This window comes from Sciurus carolinensis, chromosome 17, assembly GCF_902686445.1.
Source record: "Sciurus carolinensis chromosome 17, mSciCar1.2, whole genome shotgun sequence".
In the NCBI taxonomy this organism is placed as follows: Eukaryota; Metazoa; Chordata; class Mammalia; order Rodentia; family Sciuridae; genus Sciurus; species Sciurus carolinensis.
In genome coordinates, this window is record NC_062229.1 from 27,580,595 (window position 1) to 27,604,979 (window position 24,385).

Sequence of the window (24,385 nt, forward strand, 5' to 3'; positions counted from 1 at the left end):
TGCAGTCCTCTTCATTAATTTTGCTCCTCCCTCAGTACATCCCATCCTGTTTGTTCCTCCCTCAGGCCTCGTCTTCCATCCTGATGTTCTCTCCTCCCATCCAGCTTCTCCCTCAGTTCTCTCTTTCAATCTGTTTCTCCCCCTAGTACTGACATTCATTCTCTTCCTTCCTCACTACTCTCCTTTCATCCTTCTCTCCATCCATCCTGTTCCTATCTCAGTCCTCTTCCAATCTTTCCTCATCCCAGTCCTTTTCATTTTTATTGATCCTCTCCTATTCCTCTTCTTCCATCCCGCTCCTCCCTCAGTTCTGTCCGTTCATTCTGTTCTTCACGGAGTCCTCTCATTTCAATGTGTTCCTCCCCTAGTCCTCTCCTCCCATCCTGCTCCTCTTTCACACTCCTCCATCCATCCTGCTCTTCCCTTAGACCTCTCTTTCCAGTCTGCTATTTCCTACAGTCCTCTTCATTCATCCTGCTCTGCACTAAGTCTTTCCCTCCTGATCTGCTCCTCTTCTGGTCTTCTCCATCTATCCCGATATTCCTTCATTCATCTTTATCACTTCTACTCCTCCCTTAGTTCTCTCCTTCCAGTCTGCTCCTCTCCTAGTTCTCTCCATCTATCCTGCTCCTCTCTCAATATTCTTCTCCCAACACATTTCTCACCTTAGTCTTCTCTATCCATCCTGATTCTCCTGCTCTACTGTACATCCATCCTGCTCTTCTCTCAGTTCTCTCCTCCCAATGTGTTCCTATCCCCAATTCTCTACACCCATCCTGAACCTCCTTCATTCCTCACCATCCATTATCCTGGCCCTTCCACACTTCTGTCCTTCCATCTTGCTCCTCCCTCAGTTCTCTCCACCCAACCAGCTCCTCCCTAACTCCTCCTCAGCCCACACATTTCTGTTTATTCCTCACTCCTGACTATTCATCTTATGCTTCCCTTATTCTTCTCCTCCAAATCTATTTCTTACCCCAGTTCTCTCCATCCATCCTGATTCTTCTCCACTCCTCTCCTTCCACTCTATTCTGCCCTCCCTCAGTACTTTCAATTCATCCTGCAGCTCCATCAGTCCTCTACGTCTCCCCTGCTCTTCCCTCAGTTCTTTATATCCATCCTGCTCCTCATTCAGTCCTCTGCATCTATCCTGTTACTCCCTCAGATGTCTACTTTCAATAGTACCTCCCCTGGACCTCTTAATCCATTCTGACCCTCCCTTATTCTTCTCTAGTCACTCTTCTCCTTCAATCCACTCCATCCATATTGCTCCATCCTACACTTACTCTTCTACACAAGTCCTCACATGGTTCTCTCCACTCACCCTGAACTAAGATGTGTAAGAGTTAGAAAGAAGTATGGTGGATGGAGAGTACTGAGGGGGAAGTAGGATGGTTGGAGGGAACTGAGTGGATAGAGGATTGTTGTGGATGAGGAACAGTGAGGAAGGAGCAGTGTGGAAAGGAAAATGGATAGAGGAGCAATGTGGATGATGAGAAGGGATGAAGGATTATGGTCGACATAGAAGAGAGAGGAAGAAGTAAGGATGAAGCAGTAAAAGTGGATAGGACTGAGGTAGGTATAGGATGGATGGAGAGAACTGAGAGTAGAACAAGGCTGTACTGAGAGGACTGAAGAAGGGGGAAGGAATCTGATGAGGAATGATGGAGGAACAGGATGGATGGAGAGAACTGAGGGAGGAGCAGAATAGATGGAGAAGACTGAGAAAGGAGCAGGGCTGAATGCAAAGGACTGAAGTAGGAGGCCTATGATGAGGAGTGATGGAGGAGCAGGAAGGATGGATTGGACTGCAGAAATACACGACTGGATGGAGAGGGTTAGAAGACAAGAAAGAGGGCTGTGATGATGAGGGATGTTGGAGGAACAGGATGAATGGAGTGGACTGAGCTGACCTGTTCATCTGTTTGAACTCTGGACTCAGTTCTCTGCATCCCTTCTGCTCCTTCCTCTGTCCTCTCTATCCATCCTGCTCCTCCCTCAGTCCTCTCCAGTCATTCTACTCCTTCCTTAGTCCTCTCATCCAAATCTTTTCCTCCACTCACCCTCTCCATCCATCCTGACCCTCATTCCTTCCTGAGTATCCTCCTTCTCCCTCAGTTCTCTCAATCCAAACTGATCCTCTCTCACAGAACCCCACCAAAAAGTTATGTTTCTCCTTCATTCTCTCCATCATCCATCCTGCTCCTCCTTCAGTCCTCTCTTCCCAATCTGTTCCTCTCCTTTTCCATTCTTACTGATCCTCCCCATTCCTTTTCATCCATCCTGGTCTTCACTCAGTCTTCCCCCAATTTGTTCTCACTCCAGTCCTCTCTATTCATCCTGTTTATTCCTCAGTTCTCCTCCTCTAGTCCTCTCAAACAATCCATTCCTTCCTCAGTCTTCTCCTCCAAATCTGTTCCTCACCCCAGTCATCTACGTAGTCCTGATCCTCCCCTCATTCCTTTACATTCATCCTTGTCCTCTCAGTTCTCTCCATTCATCCTACTTCTCCCTCCACCAGACTTACTCCTCTCTAAATCCTCTTCACCCCCAAATTTGTTTCTCTCACTCTCAGTCTTTTCATCCTAATCTTTTCCATAATTTAGTCCTCTCCATACATCCTGATTCTTCCCCTTCCTCTCCTTCCATCCTGTTTGGCCCTTTGTCCTGGCAAATCCATCAGTCCTCTCCATTTCTCAACTCATCTGACAATCCTCTCCATTCATCCTGATCCTCACTCGGTCCTCTCCATCCATCCCACCTTTCCTTCAGTACTCTGCATTCATCCTGCTGTTCCTTTCACCCTCTCTATCCCTCCAGATCCTTCCTCAGATGCCTACTTCTAATAGGCACCACCCTTGTTCTTCCCATCCATCTTGCTCACCCCCTACTCCTCTCCTATATCCTGCTCCTCCCTCATTCCTCTCAATCCTTCCTGCTCCTCCCTTGATTTCCTCCATCCTTCTCCTCCTTCAGTCGTCTCCAACTATCCTACTCCTCCCTATGTCCTATTCTACTCCTCCCCAGTCCTTTTCATCCTTCATGATTCTCCCCCATCCCTCTCCATTTATCCTCCTTCTCCCTCAGACCTCTCCACCCATCCAGATCCTCCCTCAGCCCTCTAATCCCATTGTGTTTCTCCCACAGTCCTCTCCTTCCATCTTGCTCTTTCCTCAGTCATATCTTCCCAATCTACTCCTTCTCCCAGGTAATTCCCGTACAACCTGCTCCTTCTACAGTCATCTTCTCAATACTTGTCTACCTGAGTCCTCTCCATCCATCCTGGTGCTCCCTTAATCCTCTCCATACATCATTATCCCTCAATTCTCTCCATCTGTGATGCTGCATTCTCATGCCCACTCCTCTACACTTCTCCTCATATGATCTTCTCCAACCACCCTGAAGTAGGATGTGGAAGAGTTAGAAAGAAGTATGGTGGATGAAGATGACTGAGGAGGGAGTATGATGGTTAGAGAGGACTGGGAGGAAAGAGTTGTTGTTGAGGAGAAATGAGGGTGGAGCAGTATGGAAAGGAAAAGAGATGGAGAAGCAATGTGGATGAGGAGGGGTGATGGAGAGTCATGGTGGATGCAGAGGAGAGAGGAAGGAGTGAGGACAGAGCAGTAAGATGAAGAGGATTGAGGGAGGAGCAGGGTGAATGGAGAGGACTGAGAGAGGAATAGGGCTAGACAGGATTGAAGAAGGAAGCAGAGGGCTATGATTAAGAGGAGTGATGGGGAAGCAAGATGGAAGATGAGGCCCGAGGGAGGAGCAGGATGGATAGAGAGGACTGAGATGGCAATGGCAACAGGATGGATGAAGAGGATTGAGGTAAGAGCATGACTGGACAGAGAGGGCTGTAAGACAAGGAGGTCTGAGATTAGGAGGGTTGTGGGGGGAGCAGGATGATGAAGTGTACTGAGGTGCCCTGTCCTTCCATCCAGCTCCTAGCTCAGTCCTCTTCATCCATCCTGCTCCTCTCTCAGTCCTCTCCACCCAACCTGATCCTCCCTCACTACCCCTCTGCCACAAATATCCTACCTCTCCTTCCGACCTCTCCATCCATCTTGGTTCTCCCTCAGTATTTTCTGTTCACATTGATCCTACCTCACTACTTATAAACCCTGATCATCTCTCCATCCTCTCCCTCTGGTCCTACCCCTCCATCATCCTTCCATATCTGTCCTGAACCTCTTTCAGTCCTCTCCTCATTCCAAACTCTCCCCATTAATCCATTTCATCAATATCCTCACCCATCCTTCTCCTCCATCACATCTCCTGCTCCAAATCCATTATGTTCCTCCCTTTGTCCTGTACATCCAGACAGCATCTCCCTCATCCCCTCCATCCATGGTACTCCTCCCTCAGTCCTCTATACCCTCCCTTCTCATAATCAGTCATCCTTTCTCAGTCTTCTACCAACATCCTACTTCTCCTTCAGTTTTTCTCATCCACATGAACCTCCCTCACACCTCCTCCTCAATCTTGCTTGCCCCTCCAACTTTCACCCACCTGCTTTATTCCTCTGTCCTCCTCACCTCATCAACTCCTCACCCCTCTCCATCACTTCTTCTCCATTCTTCTCTCTCAGTACTCTTCTTCCATTCTGTTATGTCATCAGTCCTCATCAACTTATCTTTCTTTGGTCCTCTCCATCAACCTTCCCTTTCCTTCTTCTGCTCATCTAAATGGCTCATCTTTCAGTCTTCTCCATCCACCCTGCTCCACCCTCAGTCCTCTCCATCTTTCTCCTTCCTCATTCCTCCTCATCCATCTTGATAATCCCTCACGTTTCTATCCACCACCTTTATTCTCTCTCCTTCCTCATCCACATCCCTCTTGCTCCTTCATCAGGCTTCACCATCCAGCCCTGCTGCTCACTCATTCCTTCATACCAACCTGCAGTTACTTCAGTCCTCCCCATTGAGCCCTGTTCCTCCCTCACTCCTGCTCTCCTTCCCAGCTCTTCCTTCACTCCTCCCCACTTATCTGCCTTCACATTTACACTACTCATCTAAAGCCATCCTTTAGATGAGTAGTTCTGTCATTTCAGGGTGATTATCCCTCATTCTACCCTATTCAACCTGCTTCTCGCACTGCACATCCCTTACTGCTTGTCATTCACAGTGAACCTCCCTAGGTCCTCTCCATAAACTGTGCTCTCCCCTTGCACCAACTCATAAGCAGTGTTCCTTCCTCAGTCCTCTCCATTTTCCTCTGTGCTTAAGTTTTGACATTCACATCATTTTCTGTCATTTATCCTCATCAATCATGCTCTTCCCTAGGACTTTTCATCCCCCTTTCCTCCCTCAGTCCTCTTCATCCACTTGGTTTATCCCTTCAGTATTCTCCATGCATCCAACTCGTCCCTCAGTTATCTCCCTCCAACCTGCTCCTACTTCAGCCCTCTGGGTTCACTCTGCTCCTTGGTTGCTCCTCCTCATTCTCCCTTCTCCTCCCTCAATTCTCTCTATTCACACAGTACTCCCTCAATCCTCTCCTTCCAGTGCTGCAAATCTCTCATTCCTCCTTATATGCTGGTTTCCCCTTTCAGTCTTGTCTGTCCATACTTGTTTTTCTTAAGTCCTCTCCATTCATCTGTCTCCTCTCTATTCACGATGCTTCTCCCTTAGTCTTCTAGGTCAAGCTGGATAATTCCTCAGTCCTCTCCCTTCACCCTGCTCCTCCCCTACTCCTCTTCATTTATTCTGCTCCTCACTCAATCTTCTCCATCCATGCTGCTCCATCCTCTCATAGACTCTTCCACACTGCTCCTCATGTGGTTGTCTCCAACCATCCTGATCCAGGATGGGTAGGAGTAAGGAAGAAGCATGGTGAATTGAGAGGATTGAGGGAGGAGCAGAATGGTTAGAAAGGACTGCAGTAGAAGAGAATTACTGTGGATATGGAGTAGTGGGGCAGGATCGGTATTGTAGAATAGAGATGGAGGAAATATGTGATGCAGCAGAGTGAGGGAGGCATGTAGTGGATGGAGAGAACATAGTGAGGAGGGAGGAAGGAGCAGCGTGGATGGAGAGGACTGAGGGAGGAGAAGGATGGATGGAGAGGACTCAGAGAAGAACAGGGTGGATAGACTGAGGTAGGACCAGGGCTGGATGAAGAGGCCTGAGGAAAGAGAAACAGTGCTGTTTTCAGTAGGAGCTGTAGAGAATGGATGGAAAGGACTGAGAGATGAGAGAGATGGATGGAGAGAACTGAGGAGACCTGTTCATCCATCCTGTTCCTCTCTCAGTCATCTGACTATGCTCCTCCCATACACCTCTTCATCTACCCTGCTCCTCTCTGTCTTCTCAATACACTCCTTTCCTCCTTCACTTCCCTACATCCACCCTGATCCTTCCTAGCTCCTTATCCATACCACCCTTCTCCTTACTCAGTCCTCTCTGTCCATCATGCTCCTCCCTCTCTTCTCTCATCCTAATCCTCTAATAATCCTCCTCACCACACTGCTCCTCTATCAGCCCTTTCCATATTCTCTCCTCCTCCCTCAGTTTTCTCCATCCATCCTGCTGTTCTCTGGATTCTTCTTGCCCCTTTAAAGTTCCCTGCACATTTTTCATGCAACTTGGACTTGTGGAGTGCATACAGATTCTCTTCTTGTCTCTCTCTCACTTCCATACCTTCATTACACAAGTCTCTCAATTTTCTCCTTCACTGTGGTTTCTAACTGAATTCAAGCCACCATCAAATATTGCATGACTTTTCATTGAGTCTTCCCATTTGCCTTCTGAAATAGTTCCCTCTCACAAAAACCAGAGTTTCCAGCAAGAACCAGAATTGAACTGTGCCTGTCCCCTGCTCAAAATCCCCTCTGGCTTCTTACTGGACTTGGGACAAAATTCAGACTCTGCCCTGCAGAGTCTGGTCTCCACTCTGCAGAGTCTGTATCTACCTCACCTTCCTCCTCTAAGCTTCAACCACACCATCAGGTTTTCTTAAATGCTTATGCTACAGTTAGTGATTTTCTCTTTCACTTATCCCCTGACTCAGGATCTCTGCTTAGTGACTCTTTCTCACCACCAGGTGTTCACACTGTAGAAGCATCACCTCCTCAGAAATGCTGTTGGTAAACACCTGACTTAGAGTGTTCTCACTCTCCTCTTTCTCCTTCTAAGAACTTCTTACCCCTTATGATGTATTTGTTTGTTGCCTCACTAAATGCCTCTCCAGCTAGGGATCCTTGTTCCCAGAAGGCAGGCAGAGGGTGGTTTTTTCCAGTGTCCCCCCTCCCTACTGGTGTCTAACCCTGTTCCTTGTATACTAGGAGGTGCTTAATCCACTGAAAGGAAGGATGTTGGAGGCCTCCAATAACTCAAGAGCAAGAAAACCCACTTCCTGAAGGGTTCCCTTTTTTTCTTTCTATCTCACATGTGAACATTCACTTAAGCAGAACAAGACAATGTAGGCAAGTAAAGCTGTATGGCAGTTTCATGGAGCCCAAAAGGTCATTGGCTCCAGGCAGCTAAGACTGAATCACAACCAACCCAAGACAACAGGAACATGGGAGCCATAATTTAATCAGGCACCTGTCAGTCAATCAGTTATCAATTGTTAAGCAAATATTTAGTGAGCCCTTCCCACATTCTTATCTTTATGTGAAGAGTTAATCAAATCCCCTGAGTCTTTCAAAGACCCAGTGGTTGTTTCCCCTGTCAGGGATACCCCTGGATAGCTCCAGCCTCTTTGTCTACTTCCCTTTGCCTTTCCCCTTTCTTGAGAAGGGAGTTCCTATTCCAGCAGGCCCACATACACCACCAGAGCTCCTGCCCTTCAGACCAGGACTCTTACCTTGAATGGGGGAGAAGAGCTTGAAGATGAGGGGACAGGCCAAGACGACCACTTGGCCCCGAGGGGTGGCCGGCCAGCAGGTAAGATTGTCCCACATCTTGCTGCAGCCTGTGTGGTAAAGGCAGAGGACACATGTGTCACCAAAGAAAACCTGGGGCCTGAGCTCACAGGTACCACTCTATTCCTCCTCCTGACAGCCTCTTACCTTGAGCCATTGCAGTCTGAGAGGGGAGGCACAGCCTTGCCCTGTCCTGGCAGGGAGAGGGGAGAAGAAGGCATGACTACCACTCCATGGTGCTCAGTGAGGGATGGAGTGCCCCCTTTGGGCGTTTTGAACACTTGGAGGTTTTGTTTGTTGCAGTGATGGAAGGCTTCATCTGGCATTTGATGGGCAGCCACCAGGGATGCCAGGTAGGTGACGAGGATGGTCCTACGCAGTGAAAATTCTCTTACATTCTGCATGACTTTCAGATGTGCCACTGAACATTTGTGTAGATGAAAACCTTTTGCAATGACCAGAGCTTAGACTCTTGCTCCATTTTACATATAAACCCAAGGTGCTTATTGCACAAGTTTAACATACATGAAGTTTTCCAGGAATGTCACCATTGAGTAATGGGAGAGAAGAATATACTTTGTTTTGTTCTGAACTTTAGAGTCATTTGATGTTTTGGAAATCATGTTACCCACAGCAATACTGTTTGTGATAGTTGAGTCACTGGTATAACCACATGCATATATCAATCTGCATTTATAGCCCTCACATTCTCAGAATTTCTATTTATAGGTACAACCTTCAGACCATATCTTCTTATCTTTCAGTGCAATCATACCTGAACATGTACACAGCATTGTATTATAAGTTACTTTCCTTTTTGTTTGTCTTTTATATTATAGCTAGAACATCTTTTTTTGGTAGTGCAATGACCTTTCTTTTTAAGATTTTTGAGAAAACTGACATTTAGATTTAAAATATGTATCACAAAATTATCAGCAGCAGTTTTAAGAATTTCAACAATGCTGATAGATCCTACTTTGCTGACACAAACAAGGCTTTTATGCCTCATTCAAAAGTGAAACTTGTCCCAGGAGGACCTATTATAAACCATAACTTTTTTAAAAGGATAAATATGAGCATATTCTGAATTTCATTTTATCATAGTAAAAGTGCCTTGGAGAAATGTTTGTTATAAAAAGGAGGTGTGGGGTATGATGGAGCAACAGGCATATTGGGTTTCATCTAGGTTTTGAGTCTGCCTGAAGCTCACATGTCAGAACAGATGTCCCCATCTCAGTTGGGTTAGCAATGGTGATGGGGGCATCAGAGAAAATCCAGCAGCACAGGCTGTGGGCTTCACTGTGTAGCTAAGCGATGAGTTTTGCAGGACCTGGCTAGTTAGGGGGGTCTTCAGGGATCTGCTCTACTGGGCAGTTGCAAATGCCATTTTGCCTCTTCAGGAGCAGGCTCCCTTGAGGGACTACGACTACGCTGGACCCCCTCCCCTAAGGGAGGCTTAATTGTCTCTTTGCAATACTGCCAGTCCCATGGATTTGCTCAGGAAACCCAACCCCTGAGCCAAAGTCAACGCCAGCTGGGCCAAGCCCAGCCCAGCCCAGGTCCGAAGGTTCACAAGTTCCCAAGAAGGGGGCCTGGGAAGAGGAGGTGGATGGATGTCCCCACTTAGGGGAAGAGACTCTGAGTGCTTGAGTGGGGATGCAGTGGGGGTGGGGACTAGAGGCGGGACCTCTGGGTTTGCAGTCGTCAGGTGGCACCTGTAGCTAAAGGCTGAAGAAGATACTTGGAACCCTGGGGTCTGGTCAGACTAGTCTCCCTTCCTTGTGTACCCCAACCACTTCCACCCCAACCTACCCTAGGGGCACCTACAGTCTTAATCTGGCTGCCAGATCTCCTCCTTTCCTGTGCCAGCCTCTCTGGAGGCCACGTAGAGGCCTGTCAGGCCAGTCAAATTAGGATTATGGTTTAAGAACCTGTTAATATCATCAAACACATGTAGGCTTGGTATGTGCCTGGCACTGTTCTGCCCTCTTTAAAGAAATAGCTTATTTAACCCTTCCATTTCACATCTGAGAAAACTAAGGCATCATGATTAGGCATAGATGAAGGTCACCTTGCTGGTAGGAGGTGCAGCCTATTCGCATGTTCCCGCTGCTGGTCTGAAGGGTTCCATGGCATGTCTCTGGGGATTTTGTTGCTGCTGGACTTTGTTTACCCCTCTCTGACAGTGCTGGCCACACCCTGTTTTGTAGGCCAGCTATTGTGTCTGGGTCTCTGCCAGAATTCAGACTCTCTGAAGCTCCAGCTGCCAGCACAGGCTGGGGGGCAGATTCAGAATCAGGCTTCTGCCCCTGAACTTGGCTTCACCAGAGGTGGGACAGAAGAGAGGGACCCTAGGTCCTGCCCTTGGGTAGGTCACACTGACCCTCAAGGAACCTCATCACAACCAAGGCTGGGCTGTGAACTGGTCCTGGGGTGCAGGTCATCAAGTAGGGCAGGAAGCCAGGAAACAGGACAATATAGGGTGTGTGTGTGTTCAGGGAAGCCTCTTGTAGAAGGCAGGACAGGATTGGTTGCTGAGGTAGAGGGGTCAGGGAAGCAGTGGAGGGGGCCATAGCCATGAAAATGCTTGGTACTTCACCTATTGGCCTAGGAATATTTTTCTGTATCCAGTGGGAGGGGTCGTTACCCCAATAGGAAAGCCCAACCTGAAGCATGAAGTAAGGAATGGCAAAGCAGGGTGGCATGGGGCCTCTGTTGTGTCATTTTCTAGAAATTCATGCACACAGAGACAAACTTACAGAGAACCCCAGGCACACAAGCAAACCATATATATATATATATATATATATATATATATATATATATATATATGGACATGAATAGACCAGACACAAGCCACAAAACAGGTACAGAGGGACACAACTCACAGAGACGCATGCACCAGGACAGACCAATCTGGGCATACCATGGACATTCACACTGATAGAAACACAAATTGACACACAGGGACACAGAATACCAGGCAGACACATCTAGGCATGTCCAGGCTTAAGCAGACACACACCTACGACTCCTGGAGATACTCGGAGTCAAAGCAACAGACCCCAGAGGGACAGACGCAGCCCCAGATAGATATGGGCCAGGGGTGCGCATTCGCATGTATAGGAACACACACGCAGCCCCACACAAGGTCAGGGGCAGACCCACAGCCCACAGACCCACGCCTGCCCTCCTCTGGATCTCAGACTGGCTGCCGAACGACAGGGTGTTGGCACTCGACAGGCACCCGGTGCCAGCAGTGATCTCATCAAGATCACGAGGTGGCCTGCCTCAGGCCTGGGAAGGCTCTGGAGTGGGGCCTGGAGTCTGGGGTCTGGGTCTCTCAGACCAGTCCATGATCCTGAGGCCTGCTGGGGCCTGTCTGTAGCCTGATCCTCTGTCCTACCCTGGCAGGGTGGCGGGGGGGTCACATAGGCAGCAGGCAGGTTCTGCTACCCCTTGACCCAGGCCTCAGTCTCAGGACTCAGGAGACAGGGGGCAAACTGCCCTGTGAGGGCAAGGCCCATCTGTGAGGTCCCGTACACTCATTTATGTGTGCAGGATACAGAGAGCCTGGGCTTCAGGGCCAAGGAGGAGGGGCTCAGGAGGGGTTACATAACTGTCAGCCTCAGGGCTGTGGCTAGGGATCAGGAGAACCCAGCAGGACACAGAGGTGCTCCTGAATCTTCAGTGAGGTTATCCCATTCCTGCAAGCCCAGTCTTGTAGAGATGACCTGGGACAGAGGCCCAGAGCAGGTGCAGTTACCTCACTCTCTCTTCCCTGAGGTATCAACTCCCACCCCCAGGGAGCCTGAACCTGACCCCCCTTGACCCACAACAGGATGGCTGCCTTGGTACCCCCACATTCTCAGCCTCTCTGCTTCTCCAGACCTGCCCACCCTTCCAAATCTGGCTCAACTTCTTGCTGCTGAGTTGAGGGGAGGGTACTGTCATCTGTCCTGGTGGCCCTGCTGCTGGGTCTGGGCAACTGGGTACCACTCTTCACACTGCCAGGCTGGAGTTCTTCCAGATCCCTGAGGAGGAGCAGCAGGGACTCTCATGTGCTCAGCCTCTAGGGCTGAACTCAACTGGTCTACTCAGCAGGATAATGAGTTGATGGTTCGTTGGACCTGCTGAGGGTGGGTTGGGATGGGGAGGCCTAAGGGACTATGTATATGTGCAGTGTCAAAGTTAGTCCACTGAGTGTTGTGGTGGCAACGTTTAGGGTTGGAAGAAAGAAGCAGGAACTCAGCTTCTCCTATGATTAAGTATTCCAGGCCTGTCCAGACTAGCCTAGTACTCCTTGCTCTCCACTTCCAAGATGACTTTGAGCTTCCAGGTGGTACCTGTGGAGGTCATAGGACTGAATGCCCCACTCTTCCTCTGAGATGCTAACAGTATAATGGTCTAATCCTAGAGGGTGGTGTCCTGGTTCCAGGCCTTCCCACCCCAGCTCTAACAAAGTCAGGGGATAGAAGCTTGATTCCCATTGGGCAGCTACTCTAGCCTCTCTGTGGGCTGGGCTGGGCATTCTGGAACTTGCCTGCTTTTTGTCCATAAGTCTCTATCACCTAGAACCCTGGACCTCCTATCTTGGGTGGGCCAGCAGCCGTAGGTATCATCCCCACTCTTTCTGTACCCCAAAATGCAGAGTTGGATTCACACCATTTTCAGAACCCCAAATTAGTATGTTCTCTGCTGGCAGCTGGGAGATCTCCAGACCTGAGGTGGGGAGATGAGAACAGGAAGACCTGTTAACCCTTCCTTCTCCCAACTTCTCACTGCCTAGCAGCTCTGTGGTGCAATCCCTGTTCCCTGTGATCCCCAACAAATGAAGGTGGAGTGTATGTGACTTGGACTTCAGCTCACAACATGCAGAGACATGGGACACTGTGGGTCCCCAACTCCTCTCTTCCCATGGGGCCTCACCTGCTGTCTCATTCTCCAGCTGGGACTCCTCCAGGCACTGCTTGTGCTGCACCTCAATCATCTGCAGATAATCACATTCCTGCTGCAATCTGGCTGCCCGGCCACCCTAGGGGACAGAGACAGGGAGGTGCCCATCAGCTTTGTCCACAGTCTGCTTCTCATCCACAGTCTCCAAGAGCATGGGACCAGGTAGGACCCAGTCAGGACTGCCCTGGGGGAGATCCAAGTCCTATACTGAACCTCCATCCCAATCCCAGACAACATATCCATCCGAGGCCCAGAATGAACTCTGACCCTGACCTAGACCTGAGCCCAAATTTGTCCATTGTTCCCAAAGCTGGTCTTCCTTGAGGGCACTGTCATGGTTTCTTGGTGGCTCCCCCAATAATGCTGCAATTGTAATAACTTTGACTTTAAGTGGGTCTTGTAACCCAAGAAAGAGATAAGAGGGTCTCTCCTTAGATCCCTGGGCTGGCCCACTGAACTCTGCCATGCTCCAGCTTGGTTTGGTGTTCTTTACCCTCAACTCAGTCTCTCTAAATGGGTGGGACTCAGATAGGCTACCCTGTTCTGAGGAGTTAGATCCAAGCCTCCAATTTCTGGGGACAAGCCTTGGAAGAATCCAGGAACAGAGGCATTTTCCAGCTTCTGATCCCACTCCAGGAGCCTGTCAGTCCCCCGATCACCAGGTTGGGAAGGAGTGTAGCCCCCACATGGATAGACCGCACCTGCTTCCTCCTTAGCTTCTGGATGATTCAAGCTATACCAGATCTAATGAAGGTCATGGAGGTTTAAGGAAATAGAAGAGGCCCCTCTAGGAAGTCTTGAGATCCTACTAGGACTCCTCTGCCTCTGGAAACTGGGGAGAAGGGATGGAAAATTCCATTCTTCTCTCCTTCTCTCCATAGTGTCCTGGCCAGGGAGCAAGGTGTGGGTAGGGCAGATCAGTGTGGCAAGACATATTGGCACTGGGGCAGACATGTGAGTAGGGTGATGGATATACAGGAGCAATCAGAAAAAAAAAAAAAAAACCAAAAAAGAAAATAGTTTTTGAAAGCTCTTGGGTGGGAGAAGGTGGGTAAAATCTACCATGGAGGAACAACTGGGCTGGTGGCAGCTCCTGTCTGTCTCTTTGACTTTAGAGAAGTAGCAGCCATTCCTGGCATACCAACAAGTTTTCTTTTTTATGCTCAGGAAGGATAACATCACATTAGCACATTGGAGAGGGTCCAGCAAGACTTCCAGAATCAGAGATTCTCAGTGTCTCCTTTGAGTTGTTTTTCCCATTCTGGGGACAGGGTCCTTACCTCCCTGGGTTTCAGTTTCTCTGTAGGCAAAATGGGCCCCAACCACCCCCTCTGCTGATTTGAAGGTTTCTTGAAGTGAATCTCTGGGAAGAGCATTTCCTTCCTTTAAGGGGGTCCCCGTCTGGCCTGCAGGAACCAAAGCACATAGCAATTTGACCACTGGTCTAAGTAAGTCAACCCTGTGAAGAACATACATCCCAGGTGGCAGTGACTCTCCATTGTCATCAAGGGAGAAGGGTCCCAGGTGAGGATGGACAATCCAAAGCCTACCAGGATACAAAGCTGAGTCTCTTCCACACCAATAACTCTCTTATTCCTTTTTGAAGGCTTTATGGAACCTTGTCTCACAGTTCACCTATAGTCCAACTTTCCCATATGCAGCTTGTTCCATGGCTGACTAGTTCAGGTCCAAGGAAAGGTCTCCTTGTCCAAGACACCTTTCAGACTCTTTCAGCATCCAGGACCCACCTGCCCACGTACCACTGGTCTGGAAGCTATACAGTGAACATGGGTCCCATCTTGGACCGTTAACTTTGCCATCCAGTTGGGGTAAACACCTGAGCTGGCAACTCATTTAAAACTGGCATATTGAAACAGATCTGTCATGGAACAAGATACAGTTATTTGCAAAGCAGTTAAAAGATAGAAGACTTAAGGGAAACTGTGCTTGTGGGTTCTGATTGGGGGTCATGTGCTTCCCCTCTTTGTCATTAGGTTTACTCAGGCTGATATGCTCACAATACAGTGTCGTAAGCATTGTGCTTAGCTCATACTCAAGTTTGGGGAGAGGAATGGTCAAGAGGATCCCAGAGGTAGTCTCTGAAAGAAGAATACAGGGACTGGCCAGCCCAAGGAAGATCATTGTTTATCTTGCTTCTCTTGGAGCACACTTCTCCTTCAGGTACCTTGCCAGCCCTGTTAACCACCAGCAACAGGGTTTTTTATGCTTTCTGACCCCTTCCAGCCTCTTCTGATTCTCCTGCCTATTCTCACCTCTCATCACACTGTAACATGAAAGCTGGATGAATGTAGTGGACATTTGTTGTTTCTACCTTCCACCATCTTTTACTTTTCTCTGGTGCCACATCCTATCTGGGAAGCCACTTCCTTCCCTACTCCTAGTTCATGGGGTTATGATGAACCCTCTTCCAGAGGATGGACATATGCCCAAGACTTAAGTTAATCAGTACATTCCCAGCCACGCTACCTGGCATGTGGCCCAAGTCAGGCTGCTGAGAGCCAGAAAGTTCACTCCTGGGACTTTGGATTAAGTTACTAGGCAAGTTGATTTGCTTTCCCCCACTGGATTGGAACCCTAAAAGATGCAGGGACTGGAACTTCCATTACCATCTTGTTGACAAGTGGAACACAGTAATGAAAACCATATAACTAAAGGCAGAATAAAGAGATGGAGAAAAACCAGGTCTTCTTAACATTGTTTAAGTTCTTGGTTGAAGCTATGCCTGAAACCAGAACTATTTCCCACAACATGAGCCAATGTCTTTATTTATGGCCTAAGCCAGTTGAGTTTCTGTCTCTGGAACCAAAAGTGTCAAGTCTTGTGGTCTGAGCACAGGACAAAGGATACCCTTACTTTCTGGGTCCTCTTAAGCTAGGGCTATGATCTTTCAGTTGATCAAGAGACAGTTTTTCCCCACAATCATTGTGGGGACCTAGGATTGCTAGCAGCTTATGCCTGGAATTCTCTGAGGGTAGAAGAGAGTCAGGTCAACTTCACTAATCAACTCTGCTTCCCCAGAAGCACAGCCACAAGGCCCTTCCTGAGAGGTAGTTTAGAGAGGTACTTTAGGAGAGAAGTGAGTGTAGGGCAACCCAGGGGCTTGGGATGTCTCTGAATCAAATCAGGTTGACCTAGAAGATGAATTCTGCTTTTGACAGACTATAATTGAGTGATAGACCCCATCTGGAAAAGAGAGGAAATGGAGACCCAAAGAGGGACCTGAGGTCACCCAGAAAATGTGCATTCCCAAATGGGACCTAAGTCTTTGACACTGGTCTGGACAGTATCAATTCTTTTCCATGGCCCTGCCTTTGACCTTCTGGTCAACCATTGCCCTTTAAGGGCCAGGCCAGGACAGCTCCCTGTAGTCCTTATCAATGAGGAATTCAGGCAGACTTTGGACTTCCTCTCCCACTTATTTCCCTTTTCTAAACATCCTCATTATCTCTCCAGACTCCAGGTACACGGAGAAAGCTGGTAAATTCCCTTGCCCAATATAGCCAAGTCTCTTCCAGGACTGTATATAGCTGGAGCATGGACTTCATATGGAACGGGTAGTAGAGCTTGGTCTTGGAGGATGTGTATGAGCTGGATGGTTAGAAATAAGAGTATGAGCATCCCAGAAAGCAGGAGCAGTGTGTGCACCAGCCTGGAGGCATGATAATATCTAACATATTCAAGGTTGCAAGAAGCCTGGTGTGGCAACAGCAAGCAATTCTGGGGGCCCATCAGGAGATTAGTTAAGAGAGGTAGGCATGGGTGGAATTGGAAAGGATCTTGAATCCCATTTCAAAAGTGTGAGCTTTGACTTCTAGGCTATGGAGGACCCTCAAAGATTTGAAGCAGGAGAGTGAGACTGGGGGATACACATTTTGCAGATATCCCTCAGGCTGCAGCTGGAGGGGTACAGAGGAACACGAGTCCTGGTGAGAAGCAGTTCTTCTCTGAGGTGGGCAGGTATAAAATGCAGCAGGAGGATTAGGGGAGTCAGGAGAAAGCATTTTCTGTCTGCAGATTGGCAGGCACTGGGAGCCACCATGGATGATTTGGGCTTCTGAGGTTTGTCAAAGTTGGGGGCTTTTTTTCCTGCCTGGGACCATCAGAGGAGGCAGAGGAGGCAGAGGGAGTAGAGGGCAAGACACTCAGGAGTGCTCACTTATCTTCCCTGTTACTACAGTCCTGTACGGAAACCATCATGACCCTGACATTATTTAAGCCTTCCCAACTTGAAATCTAGAGGTAACAGACACAGAGGGAAACTGAGGACCCAGAGAGAAAAAGCAGTGTGATCAAAGGCACATGTGATTTCGTGTTTGGCATTTCACGTCTGAGATGGAGATCTTTAGTTAGGGAGGCAGGGGGAAGAGGAGAGAAAAGGAGTAAGGGGGAAAGGGCAGGGAGGTGGCTACGGATAGGAAGGTAAAGTAGACCATGGAACCTGGAAGTCACAGAAAAGAGAAGCAACATGCTTCTAGCTTTGCAGAGGGCATAAGACCTCAACTTACTGTGTAATGGCATGTTGGAGCCTGCTGGGATGATAGACATAATGGTTTGACCAGGGAAGTAGCCACACCATCATGCACATATATGACAACTCACTGAACTGTCACTTCAGATTTATATATTTTACTGATTAAAATTTTTCTCTAAAGTCTCAGGGCAGCATGTGGCATTCCATAACCCCTCGGGAAGAAATGGCACTTCTTATTGAGGCAAAATCCTGTTAAGATCCCAGATTCCAAAATCAGACTTCTTCCAGCTTTGTCTGTAAAATGGGGCAAAAGCACCACCAACTTCTAGGATTGTGTCCAGGGTTACATGTGGAGGACATCAGCCTGGCAGTAGGAAACCACCTATAAGGGTTAGCGGTTATTGTCATGTCCAGTCCCCAAGCCAGGCTGGCCCTGCCCCCACCTTAGTGCTTTGCAGTAAGCCCAGGCAGCCTGAATGGCTCCCCAACTGACAAGCGGCAGCTGTAACCGTCAGAGTAGTAGACTCCACTCTGTCTGTTCTTCTTGCCCCTATCCCCACCCTGCTGATTCTGTTTTTTCATCCCTCTGCCAATAGCACAAAACCTCTTCTCTTTGCAAATCCAAATTTTGCAAACCACACTTCTTCTTGGGGAAGGCTGGAATCTAGATGGTAGAAGAGTAGAAGGAGAACATATTTATGTATGTATGTGAGGTGGGCGGGTAAAGTAAAGAAGAAAGGGAAATATAAGGGTATAGATTTGGGCTTGGGAAAAAAAAACAAAACTAAACAAAACAAACTTTCCAGAGCTCAGAGAGGAACCAGGACTAGGGCTCTCATAATTAGCAGAATCTAAGCAAAAACATTCAGCCAGTTCCCATCTTAGAGTGATTCTTGGAAGATTTCCTTTGGGACATGAAGCTTTTCAGGCTAAATATTCAGTTTAAATCCTCCGCCCCTTGAAAACCATCATAGGCACCCCCAGGGAAGTGGGGTCGACAGGACCTAGCTTACAAACATGTTCTCAGTGAGTAATGCTGGTGTTGGGGCCATCTGCTGAGGGCTGGGTCCTAGAACAGAGAGTCACCAGGCTGCATGTCCTCAGTACTGGGCAATTTCCTCTGGTGATTTCACTATGCAGGAAGAACTTGTTTTGGAGTTGGATAGGAGGAGGCACTTCCTGAGAGATATGGATCTTCATATCTTGAACTGCATGAGGGGATGTGTATATGACTGATCCTACCCGGTGGAGCCCCGTTAGATGTTACTACCAAGGCACCCAACTCTCTCTCCATACACCTGCCACCTTGCTGTCCAATCCCATCAGATACAGATATGAAAGCTCCTGAGACAGGACAATTCCCTGATGGCACCACTCCTTTGTGCTTCATTAAAAGTGGTTGGGGATATTTGAATATTAGATACGAAGGAAACGAACATTGAAGTTTTGTTATGGGTGATGACAATATAGTTCTATAAGAATATGTCCTTTGATTTTAGATGTGCATTTTGCAATAATTTGGGGTACAAGTTCAGGATGTCTACAATTGACTAAACATACTTTAGCAAGAAAAGAAAATGATGCAAATATTGTTATATGCTAATAATTGCAAACCTAGCAAGTATTTGCATGCTCATTATACTATTCTTTCTACTTGTTCATACCTTGGAAAATTTTCACAGTAAAAGTTTAAAAAAAAAAAAAAAAGCAGCTGGGTGTGGTGGCACACACCTGTAATCCCAGTTGCTTAGGAGAGTGAGCAGGAGGATCAAGGCCAGCCTGAGAAAGTTAGTGAGACCCTGTATCAAAATAAAAAATAAAAAGACTGCTGATGTAGCTTAGTGATAAAACCCAGCATTCTGGAGACCTAGGTTCAATCCCCAATGCCAAAAAGCAAACCCATATATGTAGTAGGGAGATTAATATTTTTTCTTCTTCAGAAAAATTTCTAAAGTACTTCTTAGGTACTTAAGGTACAAGAGAGTTTAGACATATTGCAATTTTCCTGGGTACAAGGAATACCTTGTACTGGGAAGTAAAACAGGAGGGTAGATTCTGGGAGATGGAGAAGGGGCTTGGAGAAAAGAACCCCCCCACATAGGGGGGTCAGCAATGGCAGGAAGGTGGCAGACTAGAGGACCAGGCTGGATTGCCACTGAGGCTGCCCACCATATGCATCACCCCCCACGCAACCGTCTCTGAGAGAACCCATCATCTACCTGAGCCTGGATCTTCACACACAGATTGTCTGGCCACCTCATGAGGACACTCCCTGCATTCCCAGAGCTCCTGGCTGCCTTGGATAAGGGTCCATAGGTGCCCCTAGCTGGGGATCAGCACTGTCCCTGGCATCCCTGTCACACAGACCACACAGCACTTTTGCCACTTTTACCTCCTTCGAAGTTCATAAAGGTCCTGATGGATGCCCAGCCGTGTTTCACAGAGAGTCTGGGATTCAGGGAGGATACACCAGTCAGGAGGGGGAGCTGGCCCCATTTCAACCCTGCCTCCCCTTTTCTCCCGCACACTGAGCCAACAGTTTTTGCTTTCTCTTTTGACATGAGGAAACAGAGGTCCTTCTGCAGGGATTAAAAATGTTCCCCAGGTCAACAGGTCATTGCCATGGAGTGCCGTATGGACTAGGTTTCCAGTCCCCAAGTGGGACTCCCCATGGAATCCCCAGAAATCTCAGGGAAGGCTGAATCTCAGGGCACCAGGATGGGATGACGGAAACTTCCCAAACAGCCTCCTCTTCCAACATGGGCCCCTGGAAAGGTCTAATCAAGGTGTCACTTCACTACAGTGTAATGCCCTATAGGGGGCAGTAGGATCCAGTTGCAGTCTCCATCTTCCTTCCTTCTTTCCTTCTTTCCTTCCTTCCTTCCTTCCTTTCTTTCTTTCTTTCTTTCTTTCTTTCTTTCTTTCTTTCTTTCTTTCTTTCTCTTTCCTTCTTTCCTTCCTTCTTTCCTTCTTTCCCTTCTCTCTCTCTTTCTCTCTCTTTTTGGTGCCAGGGATCGAACCCAGGGATGCTTAACCACTGAGCAACACTCCAACCCTTTTTTTGTGTATTATTTAGAGACAGGGTGCAGTTATGTTTCCTAAAGTTCACAGGGTGGTCTGAGGGGAACCAAGAGGCCCTGGGCAGCTGTGGATAGCCCTGTAGTGTCTGAAAGCAGGAGGCCAGAGCAGGATACCTAGGACAAAGTGATGCCAGATCAGGTGGCCAGTCCCCTGCCTCAGCAGTTGGAGGAGTCATGCTTCCGCTAAACTCCTGGCTAGACTGAGGAGAGCTGGGAGATTCCTCTTCCTTCTGGGCTCAGGCCAACAGAGGCTGTTTTATGGTCTGGGGTGGAAGGTTGACTCATTAAGTTAAACTTTGCAGGGCATTGTCCTGCCTCCTCCAGAGAACCTTCCCTGACTACCCTCTCAGTGCCCCTGACCCCAGTTCTGAGAGGCAAAACCCCATGCCACCCAGACTCTTCCTCTTGGGTCTCCCACCAACCTGAGAACCTTCCCAGGGTAGGGTCTAGGGAAGTCTGGTGCTGGCATTGCCCTGGGAAGCTCTGCTTCTGAGGGAGGAGGCCCTTTGCCTGCTGTCCAGGGGGCAGGAGCAGTGGAAGGCCCAATGGGTGGCCTTGGGGCAGACTTCCTCCTCTGAGACACTGGAGGTTTTCTTTCCTTTTTTTTGCTTCCCTGTTCAGAGATTTCCCTTCCCCAGGCTGAGGTCAGGGCACCATAAACAGGAGTGATAAGGCTTTGGGCTTTCAATCTGAACTTTGCAGCTGCCATTTTATGACTCCGATAACTTCTCTCCTCACCCCCTGCCCCCACCAACTCCTCAGCTTCACTGGAGCAAGATTGCCTAGTGCCCATTCCATGAGGGAGAGGGTGGAAGGAGAAGCAGACAGAGAAATGGGAGTCTCTTACTCCAGCCCACTCTCAACCAATTCTGACTTTCCCTTGCCCTGTGGACCCAGTCCTGGCCTGGGCTATGAGGAACATGGGAGAGTGAGACACCCCACTCCTGATCCTGTGGGATGGCAGAACAGCCCAGACTGGGAGGTGAGTAAGCCTGAAGGGGAAGCTGAGTGGGTTGGAGCAATTGGGGAAGGTCCTCTGAGGAGGTGCTATAGTTGGGGACCAAATAAGTAGTGGAAAGAGGGAAGGATAAGAATTGGAGGAGCCAGGTTTGGGCTGTCTCAGGATGTAGAGGGCAGATATGGTCTGGTGTGAGAGGCAGGCCCCTCTGAAAACACTCTGCCTCTGGGCACAGAAGCTTCTAAGGATGGAGGAATGTGTTGCCAATGGTAGCCCAAGATCCCTGGCTCATTCAAAAAGATTTTGAGTGGTTGGAACCCAGGGTTGGCAGAACCAGAGGGTTGTTGGAGTGACTTGGAGGCTCTGTGAGCTTGATGAAGTTTGGCTATCAGTGGAGGGTGGGGGTTTAAGGCCAGGTAATGAGCTTCCCATTTCCAAGGTATGCAAGATACCAACTAGGTGGAAAAACGGATTCCTGTCCTAGGAGAGGATGGTAAGAGATCATGGGACAGAAGGTCCCATGATCATTAGATGATCAAGATCACCCACCCTCGCGCAGCCAACCTGGAGCTGGTTCCAGACCCAGAGTTCCCTTCCATTTTAGGTCCTGCTCCAGTAGCAACTCCAGGCTCCTCAAGGCATGGGGTAAGTGTAGGGGAAAAGAATCAACCTCTGTCCAGATCTGATTGGTGGGGGACAGGTGTGGCTCTGACATCTCTGAGCTTCACTTTGCCCATCTGCAAAATGGGGTTGGGTAGATTCAGTGAGTCCTGAGGCTTTCCCTGTTCCTAGAGAGATAACCCAGCATCTGCCCTGTGACCTTGAAGAGCCATCCACAGCCACACATGAGCACACTGCAAGTGGGGCACAGGGGTACACTTGTGTCAGAGACTTACATACAAGCTTGTGGGGAGGAAGCAGAAGTATGAGGAAGAGGGAAATCACTGTTTATTGGCTACTGACTGCCTGATCAGCTTTCCCCATGCACACATTACCGGCCTCTCCAGTTAAACACTATCTCTACCCCCTCACTGCTCACCACCATCCTCCTTGGACTCCAGTATTTTTCTGCTCTCTTCAGTGGGAAGGCACAGGAAGGGGTCTGCCTGTCACCACCTAATACTAAGGGCCCCTTCCCAGGACCTGGGCTCCGATGCTGGATCTGCTGCTGAGACGTCATCCCATACGTAGCCACAGCGTCCCAGGGACACCTCTAGACCGGCACCACAAAGAGAGGACCCTCAGGATCTCCCTCCCACCCGCAGTCTATAAGATCTTCCATCTCAGTTCACCACGGCATCGACCCTGCCACCACTGGTCTGCGTACTCCACGTACACCATGCACTCAGAAGGCAAGTCTGGGGCCCGCTCTTTCCCCCAGTCCCTCTATCAATCCGGGATCACCTCGCTGTGCGGGTTCTGGGCTGCGCTGGGAAGGACTGGGCACAAACGAGACCCCACCCCTCGGGTCTAGATCCGGTCCGGGGTTGAAGGAGGAGACGAGAACCTGGAGTCTTGTGCCCTTATTCCTCACCCGGTGTCCCGCATCCGCCTTACACAGACGCGCGCACAGATGGCCCGATTCCCGCTGCCCACTGCACCCCCAAGTGCGGGGAATCTGGGTAGCTTGGCAGACACTCACCGCGGGGCCGAGGGCGCAGGCGAGGGCTCCTGCCAGCACGCAAAGCCAGCGGACCGGCAGCGGGCTCGGCGGGCTCATGGTCCGCCCTGAACCCGCGGCGGGCTGCCGGGCGCGGGTAATGGGTTGGCGGGCGGCGTTGCGCGGAAGATGGCCCGCAGCCTGACAGAGTGGCGCTGGCACGGTGGCCCCAGCACTCAGAGGCGCAGCTCTGGGGCTGGGGGCGGGCCGCGGGGGCTCGTCTGACGGGCGGCGGGTCTAGCCAATGGATCAGTGGAGGCGGGGCCGGCGCGCAGGTATGGGGCGGGGCCGGGACGCCCCCGAAAGTGGGGAGTCCCCGGAGCTTCCTCTGCCAATCCCACGCGTCAGTTTTTCGTCGTGAGGCATTCATAAGCTTTCGCCCCTCCGGGCTTATCTCCCGGAATTCTCAAGACCCCAGCACGCCCCATCCTTCCTTGCTTGGCTCACGACGTTCCCAAGCGCCTGACTGCGGTGTCCCTGCTCCGCCCGCCCCTTCAGCCCTACTCCAGGGCTCTTCTCGTCTGCCTTCGGAGCCACCTTCTCCAGGAGGTCTCCGGGCCATCTCCCTGTTTCCCACTTTTGCCCTTCGTTGGTCTCAGGAGTGTGAACCGGATTACAAGACAGGAAGTGCCACTTATTTTCCCAGGCTGAGGGCTGGGGCCCGCGTTGGGTTCAGGGCTGGCAGCGACCGGGGGTAGGTGGGGCGCGTCTTTTGATACATTTTTTCAATGGCCCAGTGTCATCTGTCGCGCTGGAGAGGCTGGACGAGGGGAAGCGAGGGGCAAACGAGGCCCGACTCCTCGATCCTCGGTGCCGAACCTGTTTTGGGGTCAATTGGCGGGGGGTGCTCTGCACAGGCCGAACGCCATGGCCTTTTATACCCCCAGGGGCCCTGCTCCAGGGAGATTGGAGCGTCCGCACCCTCGCGCGTCTCGGCTCGGGCACCTCCCAAGGGAGGCTGGGCCGAAGTTCCAGCGCCCTCGCGCGGGGAGGGAAGGTCTGTTCCCAGTTCGCGGGCCAGGGAGCTGCGGTTGACCTAAAAGGAACCAAAAGACCTCGTCCTCATCCCGCCTTCCTTATTTTACAGCTGGAGCGGCTGAGATCCAGAGAGGGGCCAGGACCCGGCTGCCTGCCTCTGGCGCTGCGCTTCCAGGCCGGTCGGTCGCTGGGTGACTTCGGGCTAACGGCTCTCCACAGCCGATGCTCCGGACTCTGTTTATTCGCCCCTAGAATGGGGCGCCCTCTGAGCGCGTCTTCCTACGAAACAAGCTCAGATGGCTGCCTTGCCTTTTTCCGAGAGCTCGAACTAGCACCATAGAGACTAGAGGTGGTGGTGGCAGCGGCGGGGATGAACGGAGGGGAGTGGATTAAC

General features: G+C 49.8%; 1 protein-coding gene and 1 long non-coding RNA gene across 6 annotated transcripts in view; one reads left to right on the forward strand and one right to left on the reverse strand.

Moving 5' to 3' along the window:
• Vipr1 (vasoactive intestinal peptide receptor 1) overlaps window positions 1-23,572 on the reverse strand; it is a 44,099-nt gene extending 20,527 nt beyond the window's left edge. For 2 of the 5 annotated variants that reach the window (XM_047531525.1, XM_047531524.1), the window contains exons 1-3: window positions 22,996-23,210; window positions 12,797-12,902; window positions 7,810-7,917 (exon numbers count right to left, since the gene is read on the reverse strand). In XM_047531525.1, coding sequence (XP_047387481.1) covers window positions 7,810-7,917; window positions 12,797-12,902; window positions 22,996-23,073 — 292 coding nt within the window. In that variant the 5' untranslated portion in view covers window positions 23,074-23,210. Of the gene's footprint in view, window positions 1-7,809; window positions 7,918-8,014; window positions 8,066-12,796; window positions 12,903-22,995 lie in introns of those variants that run through there. The other 3 variants (XM_047531523.1, XM_047531522.1, XM_047531526.1) reach the window with 3 other exon arrangements.
• On the forward strand, window positions 20,898-22,699 carry LOC124968779 (uncharacterized). The gene is made up of 3 exons (XR_007105840.1): window positions 20,898-21,377; window positions 21,958-21,998; window positions 22,494-22,699. It is a non-coding gene; the product is annotated as an uncharacterized LOC124968779 (long non-coding RNA).
• Window positions 23,573-24,385: the final 813 nt, after the last annotated feature.